Below are 14,079 nucleotides of genomic sequence, written 5' to 3' on the forward strand. Positions count from 1 at the left end.
ATGAACGAAATTTAGTAAAGAAAAACTTATGAATAAAAAATGTCTTCATAAAGGTTCCTTCACTTCGCACCAGGGTGCATGATATAGTTTTTTAGCAGTGACATCTATGAGAGAATGTCCAAGCCTCTTGATCAATTGAAAACAAAACAAGTAGAAATTCACACAGTTCAGGAAACTTCACCATAACAAAATTACGTCAAATTACTGTAGTGGCATCTTCTGAGTAAAGGTTTAAGTAGGTCTAATTTCAAGTGCACGGTTCCTCCAGTAGAGGAGTTCTTTTAGGCGCAAGATTTAAATGTGTGGCGTAGAGGTGTACCTCCCGGTACAATGATGATGATGATGAGTAGTAGTTAATTTACGTGGACTGATAATTTCTTCTTTCATTTCACCCTGTTTGGGATACGTTGAATCTCATTTCTCTGTGTGTTCTTTTCTTAGTGCCCAGTATTTTTTCAGTCTTTCTGATCTTCGTTTCCTTTTGTTTTCCGACATAATAGGTTTGGCTTTTAGAAATTACTTTAGCTGTTCGATCCAATAGTGAACTTTGTGTAAATTTTAATTCTACTAGGTCTTTTTTCAGTTTCTTTAACCCAGTTGGGTATTGTTTTGCGGTTACAGAAGAAGTCACCCTCTGTGGGTGGAGGACGCAGATGAAGAATACACCCACGGTATCCCCTGTCTGTCGTAAGAGGCGACTAAAAGGGCAACCAAGGGATGATTGCATTAGAACTACGAAATTACTTACCGGGCGAGTTCGCCGTGCGGTTAGGGCTGCGCGACTGTGAGCTTGAATCCGGGAGATATTGGGTTCGAATCCCACTGTCGGCAGCTCTGAAGATGGTTTTCCGTGGTTTCCCATTTTCACACCAGGCAAATGCTGGGGCTGTACCTTAATTAAGGCCACGGCAGCTTCCTTCCAACTCCTAGGCCTTTCCTAACCCATGGTCGCCATGAGACCTATCTGTGTCGGTGCGACGTAAAGCCACTAGGGACAAAATGAAACTACTTGTGATTAGTACCATAATGCGGGGAACACCATGGGTCACCTTTACTTGCGAGTAGTACCACTATGTTAGGTACACAATAGGTTTGTGATTAGTAGCTGCAGAGAGCGGTTCACTGTGGGATTCCGGTACCTGAGATTAGAACCACTATATGAAGAAAACCACGGGAATACCGGCACCCGTTATTAGTCCACCTAGGTGTGGAGAACCATGGGTTTGCATTGCCTGTGAGTGGCGCCATTATGTGAGAAACACCATAGGTCTGCGTTGCCTGTGCGACGTACAATACTTGTGAGTAGTACCATCATGTGTGGAACACCGCGAGTCTACGCTACTTTTGATTAGTACCCCAACATAACAAATACCATGGTTCTACTTTACTAGCGATAAGTACCATAAAGAGGGACCGTTGACCTGTATTTTGGACCCCTTTAGACAACAAGCATCCTCGATTCAGGATTGTGCTTTAGAAACAGTCCCTTGGTCAGTAACACTATTGTTTACGATAATTTCTGTATAGGATCCACTGCTTGTTTTAAATGCATATCCATCCATTCATTTTTTATTCTGTTCAGTGGATGATTTTGAACTTTTGAACTGTCATTACATTGCGTATAATTAGGCGCCAATGACCTAGATGTCAGGTCCCTTTAAACAAGCATCATCATCATCATAATCATCATCATCATCATCATCATCATAATCATAATCACAGAAGTATTCAAAGATTTGTTTGGGTAATATATTAGAGTTCATTCAGAGAAGATGACGGTAAAAATTTATCCTTATTTTTCGCATAGCACCTGAGAGTTTTTCAGTTTTCTTGCAGAGTGTTTTATTCTTGATGTATATTATCTTATCCTGAAATTTTGGTCTATGATCTTTCTTAAAATTTTCCTTGCATTTAGCTCGAGTTTCTCCATCTGGCCTCAGAAATTCATGTTCAGTGTTTCTGTTGCGCACAGTGGTTCCGGTTTAATTCCTGTTTTATAATATTTAATTTTGGACCCCCACGAAAGGGATTCCTTGTTGTTTGTTAGTTGGAAGGCCTCTTCGAGTTTATTTTTCCTGGATTCCGTTGCTTTGCATTGCACGGCATTCCAACTAATCCATTCTCAGAGATATTGAATTGTTTTACTATTTCAGTGTTTCGTTCTTGGCCTTTGAGATAGTATTTATGTGGGTGTTTGTTGTTTGTCTTGATTCTGGTTTCTTCCAAGGTGATTTACTATTCCTATTCTAAAAATTAAAAAGAAAAATATATTTTAGGCATCCTAAATATCGACCTGATATTCTCTCCATCTTCCTTCCCCTAATGGCTGCGAGAGGTAGTGGAGGTGTATGCTCTGGTTTGATAGGAATTGGAGTGAAGTAATAAACATGTGAATGGTCTTTGTACCCTACCTACATACTGTAAACTGAAGAACACTAGTTTAATGATAAAAAAATAAGAAATCAGCTTGATTGAACAATCTGCTTAATTTTAAATGTTTAAGTGTTATTTTCATTGTCAATTTTTTATCTTTTCAGATTTAACCTTGGTGCAAGATGCTCGGTATTATGCTACCAAGGAGCTACAGGCAGATGATACACAGACGCTTGCCGATAGTAGAATGGTTACCAAGATACACCTTGGAAGATGCATTGTCTGATCTGGTGGCGGGCATCACTGTCGGACTAACTCTGATGCCCCAGGCACTCGCGTACGCGTCTTTAGCAGGACTTCAGTCACAGGTACGCCTACAAAATCTTTGTTTTAATTATTGATTAATGAAGAGAGTAGATTTAGTGACGGTCTGATCTTGTGGCTAAACGTCGCTCTAACACTCCGAAGGTTCGAACACAATCAATCAATCAATCACTACTGATCATCATTTAGGGCAGTCACCCAGGTGGTGGATTCCCTATTTCTTGCTTTCCTTAAATGATTGCCAAGAAATTGGAAATTTATTGAACATATCCCTTGGTAAGTTATTCCAGTCCCTAACTCCCTTTCCTATAAACGAATATTTGCACCAATTTGTCCTCTTGAATTCCAACTTTATTTTCATATTGTGATCTTTCCTACTTTCAAAGACACCACTCAAACTTATTCGTCTACTGATGTCATTCTGTGCCATCTCTCCACTGACAGCTTGGAAAATATCACTAATTGGAATAATAACAGTAAGTTATTTACATGTAAATATCACTGTCAAGCAGCTCGCCTCTTTTCTCCCAATTCTTCCCAGCCCAACCTTCGCAACAGTTTTGTAATGCTACTCTTTCATCGGAAATCACCCAGAACAAATCGAGCTGCTTTTCTTTGGATATTTTCCAGTTCATGAATCAAGTAACTGTGTTGATGAGGTGAAAATTCCTTTTGGGGATCATTGTAAGTACCCACCCAGGTGTTAATATAAGGAAAGATCTTCACTGGGGTAATCACATAAATATGATTGTAAATAAAGGGTAAGACCCCAACTAGAGTATGGTTCCACTGTATGGGACACTCACCAGGATTACTTCATTCAAGAACTGGAAAAAATCCAAAGAAAAGCAGCTTGATTTGTTCTAGGTGATTTCCGACAAAAGAGTAGCGTTACAGAAACGTTGCAAAGTTTGGGCTGGATAGAATTAAGAAAAAGGAGAGCTGCTTGACTAAGTGGCATGTGATATAGATGTTGATTCCCATAGGGAATCTGAAATATTTGTCCTGAATGAGCAAATTTATAATACCAATATAAATGGTCCGTTATTGGACATTATAAATTTTCCAGCTAGCTCATTCTTGGTTGCCAGCGTTTCGCCCTCGTGTGCTAGGGTGGGCTCATCAGTTGGTACCTAGCACACCTACCAATACGCTGGCTAGTGCATACCGTGGAGGCCACTGCGTAGGCTAACTGGAGCCACCGGCAGTGCCAATGCACTAAGAGACTTTGTCTCATCACTAAAAATTGATGCCTGCTTGGCCATCAGATGATATAGATGTTGATTCCCATAGGGAATCTGAAATATTTGTCCTGAATGAGCAAATTTATAATACCAATGTAAATGGTCCGTTATTGGACATTATAAATTTTCCAGCTAGCTCATTCTTGGTTGCCAGCGTTTCGCCCTCGTGTGCTAGGGTGGGCTCATCTGATGGCCAAGCAGGCATCAATTTTTAGTGATGAGACAAAGTCTCTTAGTGCATTGGCACTGCCGGTGGCTCCAGTTAGCCTACGCAGTGGCCTCCACGGTATGCACTAGCCAGCGTATTGGTAGGTGTGCTAGGTACCAACTGATGAGCCCACCCTAGCACACGAGGGCGAAACGCTGGCAACCAAGAATGAGCTAGCTGGAAAATTTATAATGTCCAATAACGGACCATTTATATAAGTGGCATGTTCCGAGCTGTCAGCGGAGAGATGGCGTGGAATGACGAATAAGTTTGAGTGGCGTTTATAAAAGTAGAAAAGATCACAATATGAAGATAAAGTTGGAATTTAAGAGGACAAACTGGGGCAAATATTCATTTATAGGAAGGGGAGTTAGGGATTGGAATAACTTACCAAGGGAGATATTCAATAAATTTCCAATTTCTTTGAAATCATTTAGGAAAAGGCTAGGAAAACAACAGATAGGGAATCTGCCACCTGGGCGACTGCCCTAAATGCAGATCAGTATTGATATTGATAGTGCGACGGAGTTTTGCTTACCCTGGACACCAATACCATTAAAGAACCTATTCTCATAATAAACATTTCTTAAGAACATAAACATGTTTTGATACTGTTATCTTCTTCTATTCTGTTTGAAAAGTTTGAATCCACCACTGTTTTTCATCTTCATTTGCTAGTGTGTTCTTTTCTTGAAGGCTTTTGGTGAAAATCAGGGGTGATGTGAAATGTCAATATGCCTTCTTGATCAGAAATTTTGTAAATTCAGCACAGTTTTGTATTTGCTTAAACACAAGAACAGCTGATAGTGGGATGATAACCTGCTGTAGCCTTCAGTTAGCGCTGTGCAGTTGTGGCAGTTATCCTCTGAGTGATGACTTTAGTTCTACTCGTTTTGGTATAGGAATCAGGTTATGAAGGAAGAGGTGAGCATTTATATCAATAAGACATCTCGTTGCACAAGAACATAATAGACTGAGTTAGCTTTAAATAAACTTTGATTTTACACCACAATTACATCATTGCACACACATACAAAACATTTCATAACAATTCACTCCATCTCTGCCTTTCTGCTGCCTTTTCCGTTCGGGAAAGGTTATCTATCTTCACTTCTGAATTTCAGTCAAGTCCACTAGGAGGTGGCCTACAATAGCTACTTGAGTGAAACATTGCAACTACCATTATATATTTTTCAGCTTCCTCTAATTGCACGTAGAAGAGGAATATGGTACAGAGATGGTTCACTGAACAGGAAAAAAAAAAAAAATCAATCAATCAATCAATCAATCAATCAATCTGGCCTCTTTGTGCACTGAATATCAGCCCAATTGGAAACTGAACTCTCCTGACCTCCAAACAATCCAGCTCTCTTCTCCACTGCCCTTGGCAAATTCTTTCATCCAAACCACTTAAACTGTGACTGTGTGTTACAACTGTCTCCAGCTACACCACTCAGCTGCAAAATGTACCATCACCTTCAGCAACAGATGTGGTAACTGCCTCAGCAACCATGCTGCTTCATTTCTTGGCTGGCCTTTCTTCATGAAGGCAATACTCCAGACATCTATACTCGGGGGGCGGCCGTACCTTATGTGCTGAAGTACTGCAGCACATTGCCTATTGGGAAAATTAAATTAGTTTAAAAATATTATCTACAATCAAATACTGTACTGTACAGTGCATTGAAAAAGACATCAGCCAAAGAATAGGACATTATTCAACTCCCCTCACAACCAGGTAACTACTGGTGCGCTCCATGCCGGGTGCTGTGCGATCACAGCTCACAGAAACCAGGAACTCTGTCTTTTGCACATGTGTGCCGAACTTTTTCGATACAAAGAGAATGTGTTCCAATCGGTTCCGACAGGCTGTGTAAACAACAGCCAAGACATCACTTCACAGCGATTCTTCGTTCGACCACAGACAGGCAGCACTTGCACTAGGCACACTTGCATTACGAACGATATGAGAACATGGCAGATGGCACTCTCTTGACTCAGCAGTAGTATTTAAGAGAGGATCGCTCAAAGCAAACGGGGAAACGAAATACTATAGAGCTGTTCGCGCCAGGTCTTTTAATACCAAAGAGGATAGAATACTACCAACTTGCCTATTGCATAGTCACATTTGTAAATCTATGAACTATAAAAATCGTACTTTTTATGTTGACAAAATTAGGACATGATATTGTGATTTTCTTTAATTAATATGTCTAGTTTATAAATGACACTATAAAAACATAACATATAATTTTGCATTACGACGTTGCTGGTTTTATTTCAATGATGTTGGTAACATTGGGAAGTTCTGTTTTTGCGCGCTCACATCAAGTGTTCGAGATCGTGAATATTTTGCCATTGCATGTGTTATTGTGTGTTTGTGTTGAGGTTGTTTGCGTGTTTGTTCAGTGTGGAAAACTCAGTGGAGAGCCTCTTGAAAACCACATACCAGTATGTTTCTAAATATTTTTATTTTTTGGAGTGGGGATCGGTTACAGCACACAACTGATTTTCTGCACCAGCTGCCACTGTCTATACTCCCAACTGTACCTCAAAGCATCCCACTCTTTCTAAACTCCAAAATTGATCCCCCTTCACACCCCTTTGCAACCAACCTCACCCCACCACCTCACTTTACCATCAAACTACTCCAACTCACTCCTAACACTCTTAACAAACAGCAATTAACCCCTCCTTCCCATTTAAATATTGCCTGCCCAAATTTCCCTCGTAGCCCCTCAAATGCATGCCAGCTCCTTCCTGTATGCTAGAAACCCCACTCCATAATAAACCACACCTGAAACTTCAGTACACGCACACTTCGCCACAATCATATTTAAATTATTCCACCTCGCTGTCGCTCCACACCTTTTCACAGAACACTGGAACCAAAGGGACTTTCAATTATTGCAACAACATCTTTGCATCTCATTCTTCGTAAAATTAATGAAAAGGTCTATTCAAGCAATTTTCCAATCCAATGACATGGGACAAAGGACCAGCAAAAGGTTGGCGGTGTCAACATTGTCTCTCGTGTACCCCAGTCACAAGGGAGTTACGAATTGACTGTAACTGAGGGTAAGGGCTTTATACTAATAGATGAAAATACTTGTGCCCATTGAGCCAGAGTGGTCAGTCAGTTCCTTGAGGCGCACAGCATTCAGCAAACAGTGTGGCCAGCTTATGAACAAATTTTGAACATGCATGATATGAACTGAGGACAACAATTTGCCCACTGTCCGAATCCTTTTGCTTACTCTCAGCAACTGACCTGCTATTCAAGATCGGGTAATCTGCCTCAAAACAAGTTCGATTCTTTGGGACTGAGTATGCCTCATCATGTTCAGACCCTGAGGTGGCTATACACTGTATTAATCTGCCACACAATGAATGACAGTTTTGTGTTCAAATGACCTCATTACTAACTTTATGTATTGTTGAGTTCCTGTTGCTTTTGCATAACTGACTACATGTTGTTTTCCTTTATGTCTACCTTTCAAATTGTAGTGTATAGTGACTCAAGAAGAAATGAGCGCATTGTATTGTATGCTCCTTGTTTAATATGTTATCAGTTTTTAAATTGTTATCAAAATACAATTCATCTCCCACATAGATATGAGTCAAAAGCTTGTGGATACCCACAAGAAACATATCTAAGTTCAGTTGTTTCTGAGAAAAGTATACCTGTAAGGAACTTATACCATGTGGTAATTCTTCATTTGAGTGACTGTACATACAATACAATACAATACAATAAAATAAGGTATATTTAAGGATCCACCTTTTCAATACAGTACAGTTTTGCTGTGCAAATTATATCACAACATGCTTATTATGGTACCGGTTTCGACATTATTTTGTGTCGTCATCAGCTGATTGGTTAGAGAGCAAGTAAACAAAAGCACAAGGCCACATTCACACACATCACACAAGCAATAACAAGTGTTACACTTAAAAATAAGATAGTCCTAGGTAAGAGTCCACATTAAAATTAAACATTTAACTTCATAATATAAGCAATTTTCTTTCTTCGTAATGTAACGTATTTGAGTAAGAAATATTAGCCTTCTTTAGTCTTGATGTAAAGAGGAAAGCCAGTTATTAACGCTAAGGCTTAACTAAGCACATGTTAAAACATTACGTTGACACATTAAGATCTTTATAGTTGTTGTCTTCTTATGACAATGAATGTAGAACACTGATGTGAGAGTTAATATGAGGTGCAGCTTTGAATGCAGTTGATATTCAACAGCGGCTATAGTATACTTTTAGTATACTCAGATTGTAACATACTAATATTCAGTTAATTTATTTTAGCCTTATGTTTGAATAAGTTTTCCTTTAAGCTAGTTGTAGATATATTCTTTAGGTTATAAGTTGATATTTTTTTTATTATCCACTCTCTATTTATCCTATAATTTTTCATTAGTAGTAACCTTAATTAATTTTATTATTGTAATTCTTTGTCCGACTTACATATCTCAATAACAGTAATTGATTACAATGATATTTTAGATTTATACTGTAAAAAAAAAAAAAAGTATGTGGTTAAGTGTAAGGGAGGGCCAAGAGCCCTAACTTCACCACTTAATAAAGACACAAATAGACCGAGCTCAATAGCTGCAGTCACTTAAGTGCGGCCAGTATCCAGTAATCGGGAGATAGTGAGTTCGAACCCCACTGTCGGCAGCCCTGAAAATGGTTTTCCGTGGTTTCCCATTTTCACACCAGGCAAATGTTGGGGCTGTACCTTAATTAAGGCCATGGCCGCTTCCTTCCCCTTTCTAGGCCTTTCCTATCCCATCATCACCATAAGACATATCTGTGTTGGTGTGACGTAAAGCAAATAGAAAAAAAACCCACAAATAATATGAAAGAAAATGAAAACCTACAAACTGTTTTCCAGTCTTTGACCAGGTCAGGGATGTAATGAATGAACCATATATAGGCTATTATTACAATGGGGTCGCCACACCCAAGGTGATTTATTAATGAATGATAAATTCTATGAAATGATAATGGAGTGTGTTGCTGGAATGAAAAATGACAGGGAAAACTGGAGTTCCCGGAGAAAAACCTGTCCCGCCTCTGCTTTGTCCAGCACAAATCTCACATGGAGTGACCGGGATTTGAACCACGGTATCCAGCAGTGAGAGGCTGATGTGGTGCCATCTGAGCCACGGAGGCTCCACAAATAATAATGATGATGATGATGATGATGACGATGATAACTATATTTTGTGTTCCGGTACATCATGAAGTGGCAAGCTATACAAGTAAAGGTCCTTTGTGTTTAAGACCAAAGTTTCTCAGTTCGATGCGGAGTGGAAACCTAATGAAAAAACAAGGCCTAATTAGGCATGAGAAAGATGTAAGAAGGCAAGGAAATGAAAAAGGAAAACAAACAAATAGTATGAGACTCGCCTAGATCAGCGTGTCATGGAGCCTGATGTATGGAGAGGAACTGAGCTTGAAATCTTGTACGGAAGCAGAAAGGGACAGAGGCGGAGTTAGGGGAATAGGGGATGAGGGACAGGAAGCGGGGAAGAGGGGGAGTCATTTAAGGTGCGCAGGAGGGTGATGTGGTACGTGTTTTTGAAGGTGTTTTGTATGGTGTGGACACAATTTATTCTTTGCCTTCTGTGGTACACTTAAGAAAATGGAAATTGCAACACCATTAAGGCATTGGACGTTTGTGTTGATTTTCAAGATATGGAACCATGCCATGTAGGTATGTAAACGATCAAAGTTTCAGACCCATTGGATTGTTGCTACAGGTCTCCCCATGTGATTGGTCGCAGAGGAATCGACTCCAGTATACAGACTCTGGTGTAGCGTAGTTGACTTGCAGTCTGTGCAGTGAAGTGTTCCCCGTCAAACATGCCTCGACGACAGAGAAGAGCACGCTATCAACAACTGTCTCTGTTTGAGAGGGCTCGGATAATTGGGCTGTGAGAGGCTGGATTATCGCTAAGGACTGTCGCTGCACGTGTTGGCTGATGGGCATCTACGGTACAATGTGTATGGCAGCAGTGGTCAAATGAAGGTGCCCACACTCATAGACCTGGCACAGGCCCAGCGTGGTGGACAACTGTGAGAGAGGATCGCTGCATCATTCGGATGGCCTGGATGGAACCCCATGCAACAGCAGCGTAAATTCGAGCAGCTGTGGCACCCCAAGTTACACAACGAACAGTTGGTAATCGCCTGCATGCAGCTGGCTTACAAGCCAGTGTCCCTGCAGAAGGTGTTCCATTGAGCCCACAACAGTGACTTGTAAGGCTGGCCTGGTTCGAGAATGACGTGGGTCGATGAATGGCATAGGGTCGTCTTTAGTGATGAATCGCACTTCTGTCATGACTGCAGTGATCACCGGAATCGTGTGCACTGATGTATCGGGGAGAGGGGCCGCCCAGATCTTATTGTCGAGAGGCACACAGGGCCAACACCAAGCATTATGGTCTGGGGAGCTATTAGCTTTAATGTGAAATCACAATTAATGCTTGTTGAGGGCACGATGACTGCTCGACAATACGTTGATAGGGTACTCAATCCAGTGGTTGTCCCTATGATGACGAACATTGCTAATGGGATGTTTCAGCAGGACAATGCCCGGGTTCACACTGCACGCATCTCCAGAGAAGCTCTCCACGACATCGCAACCTTAGAATGGCCCGCCAGATCCCCGGACCTCAGTCCTATTGAGCATGTGTGGGACATGATGGGTTGACAACTGGCCAACCGTCCTCAGCCACCCACAACTCTGGAAAAACTGACCCATGCAGTGCAGCAAGCATGGGCCACAATTCCTTGGGAAGTGATCCAGGGCCTTATTGACTCCATGCCTCGACGAATTCATCAATGTATTGCAGCTTGTGGTGGGCATATCCTGTATTGATTGTTGTCCAAACTTGCGGTCGGAGGAACCTGAAAGTGTAATCATCAAATCACAACTGAACACTCCTCCTGCATGTTCAATTGCAGCAATGTAGCACCACTCCTTCTGGCTGTTGCAATTTCCATTTCCTTCAGTGTATTTTATTTACTCTGATTTATCTGATCATTTTATTTTTAATTAAAATAATGAAGATAATCAAATAAGGTTTCTGCTAGGACAGTGCATGTGATGTTACATGTGATGCTGGAAGAATGGACCAGAAGGTAATTTCCTGGTGGGCTACATTCCCTTCATAGAGTAGAAGAGGAGATTTTCACGTGGATCAAGTGCTTGTGTGATTTGGGATTTCCTTTGTTTATAAATTTTGTATATATCTATATGACTTCAACATTCATATTTAGAATCTAACAATCTAGGACTAGTTTGTTTAGAAGGCATTTGACATAGAGATGTAAAAATATGTTTTAATACTGCTGAACTGATGAACGTGTTGTTTTAAACCATTTAAAACCCTGTAAGAATGGTAGGAATGGTTCTTTTCATCCCGGTTGTAACACAACCTGCTATACCATACAGGAGCATGTACTGCATTACTGCATAAGCATCAGGGGCTATCATACTGGAACGAACGGAATGAATCGAGAAACATCAAGAAACAGGGTCATAGACAGTGCTGACATGCCTCGGTTTACGTTACGCTATGGCTGAACTATCCTACGCAATCAAACAGAGTAGTTTAGTTAGTGGAATGCGACCTTGATCAAAGGTGCAGAACCTATTCCATTTAAGAAAAGTTGATGGTAAAATGGAGGAAACATGTAAATATTATAAAACTGAATATCATAATGCCCTGGTGTCACAACTGAAAGATAATCTTAATCAGATGTGATCTTTGACCTCAGTCTATTGAATGGGTAGCTTCGGATGATGCATCGCAAATAAAAAAGGAAAATTAAAAGCAAATCTCAGAGAGTAATGGACTGCATAATAATGAAGTATCAAATACAGCATCTTCATCTATGCTACCGGGTGAGTTGGCCGTATGGTTAGGGGCGCACAGCTGTGAGCTTGCATCCGGGAGATAGTGGGTTCGAACCCCACTGTCAGCAGCCCTGAAAATGGTTTTCTGTGGTTTCCCATTTTCACACTAGGCAGATGGTAGACTGTGCCTTAATTAACGTCACGGCCACTTCCTTCCCACTCCTAGGCCTTTCCTATCCCTTCGTCGCCGTAAGACCTATCTGTCAGTGCGACGTAAAACAAATGGCAACAACAAACATCTATGCAATCATCTATGCCTTCTGGTTCTTCTCTCAGTGAACAACTTATGACAGTTTCACCACAAACATCTTCATCCGGGCATCAGAATACATGTCAAGCAACTGATAGTGACACTGTCAGGGCTATAGATGCTTCAGCTGCTCCACTATCTGTGCTGAATTTGAAATATTGGCAGGAAGCATTTCAGAAAATATGGCCTGGCTATTAGCCTACTAGTCACCACTTCCTTAGTGCATCTTTGCTGTCAGCCGAATATCATCCTATGAAGATATTTGTCACAAAGAAGTCGGATTGTTCAACTGCTCTTGCATTGATGGACTGATGTATCGGGGAATAATTTATGAACTTAGATGGGAGAACACATCAGCCAATACTCTAAAAGTATAAGACCTGGTAAGGAAAGGGAAACTGTACAGTATATTGCCTCTAAACTAATAGAAGTTATTAGTGAAATACGTGCAGAGAATTTCATAGCAGTGGTCACAGATAATGTGTGAAATCATGTGTGCTGCGTGGAAAATAGTAGAGGAACAATATACATATCCTGCATAGGCTGTGCAGCATATATATTTTATATACTAACAATGGACATAATGTCACTGAGAATGCTATAAGAATGCTTCCATCTAGCGAAGAAATTGGTAAAATTCTTTAAGGAGCGTTATGTCTCCCATGCTTTATTGAAAACCAAGAGGAAAGAGAAATACAGTCATACCTCTGTGACACTGAAGCTCCCATCACCAACCCATAGGGTAGGTACTGTGGTTTGTATGGACAGTTTACTTAAGAATAAAGAGACTGTGTTAGAAACTATTGTAGCCCAACTGTGCAGTGCGAGAGAACAATTAAAGCGTCTGTGTTAAGAAATTAAACATGGTAGCAATTTGATGAGGCATGGAGTCTCTTGCCACATATTTCCGAAGCTATACACAAGGTTAAAGCTGATAATGCTGTACTTTCAGATGTATATGAATTCTGTGATAGCATTTCTAGGGATGTAGATATGGTACTTGTAGAATGTAATTCACTTTCTCCAGTAGACAAATCTTCCATGAAAGATGCTGTGAACCTGAGGCACAAGCTTGCATGTAAAGCTATTCATACTGCGGCAAATATATTGTATCCCCATTTTAAGGGGAAAACCCTCAGCCAGGAGGAGGAAACACGTGCTCTAGACTTCATCGTAACAATGAGTGAAGTATTGGGATATGACGGTGGCAATATTATGAGAAATTTGGCCTCATTTTGGGCAGCAAATGTTTTTACCTACAGAATGCTTTATGGACTGCACCAAAACATGTATCTCCTTCTGTATTGCAGAAAGGCTTATGTACCAAACAACCCCTATATTCACTTGCTTCTAGAATTTTGAATGTACCACCTTTCTCAGCAGCAAGTTAGCATAATTGGACGAATTCACACTCCACTGTGAAACAGATCATCTTCAGGTACAACTGAAAAACTGTTTTATAAACAGTGGAACCTCAGGTACACAGGTGACACATGGATCATGGAAACATTTCAGTCATTGTATGAAGACAAATCTGACTAATATTATGATTAGAGACTGCCAGACTTTCTTTTTTGTATGTTCTAGATATTAATTGGTAATTTCTTTGTTTTTGTGCTTTTTTTATGAAAATTATTTCTTTATACTTTGCTATCATGTACAGTGGCCTATATGAGGTAAATGTTTGACAACGTTTTCTTATAATGATATTTCTGTTCCCAATATTTCAAGTATGGTTTAC

At 40.4% G+C, this 14,079-nt stretch overlaps 1 protein-coding gene across 3 annotated transcripts in view; it reads left to right on the forward strand.

The window, feature by feature from the left end:
* LOC136875676 (sodium-independent sulfate anion transporter) overlaps positions 1-14,079 on the forward strand; it is a 323,055-nt gene that overhangs the window by 215,649 nt on the left and 93,327 nt on the right. For all 3 annotated transcript variants that reach the window (XM_068228098.1, XM_068228096.1, XM_068228097.1), the window contains exon 2: positions 2,538-2,741. In XM_068228098.1, coding sequence (XP_068084199.1) covers positions 2,556-2,741 — 186 coding nt within the window. In that variant the 5' untranslated portion in view covers positions 2,538-2,555. The remainder of the gene's footprint in view (positions 1-2,537; positions 2,742-14,079) is intronic.

Source organism: Anabrus simplex, chromosome 6 (assembly GCF_040414725.1).
Source record: "Anabrus simplex isolate iqAnaSimp1 chromosome 6, ASM4041472v1, whole genome shotgun sequence".
In the NCBI taxonomy this organism is placed as follows: Eukaryota; Metazoa; Arthropoda; class Insecta; order Orthoptera; family Tettigoniidae; genus Anabrus; species Anabrus simplex.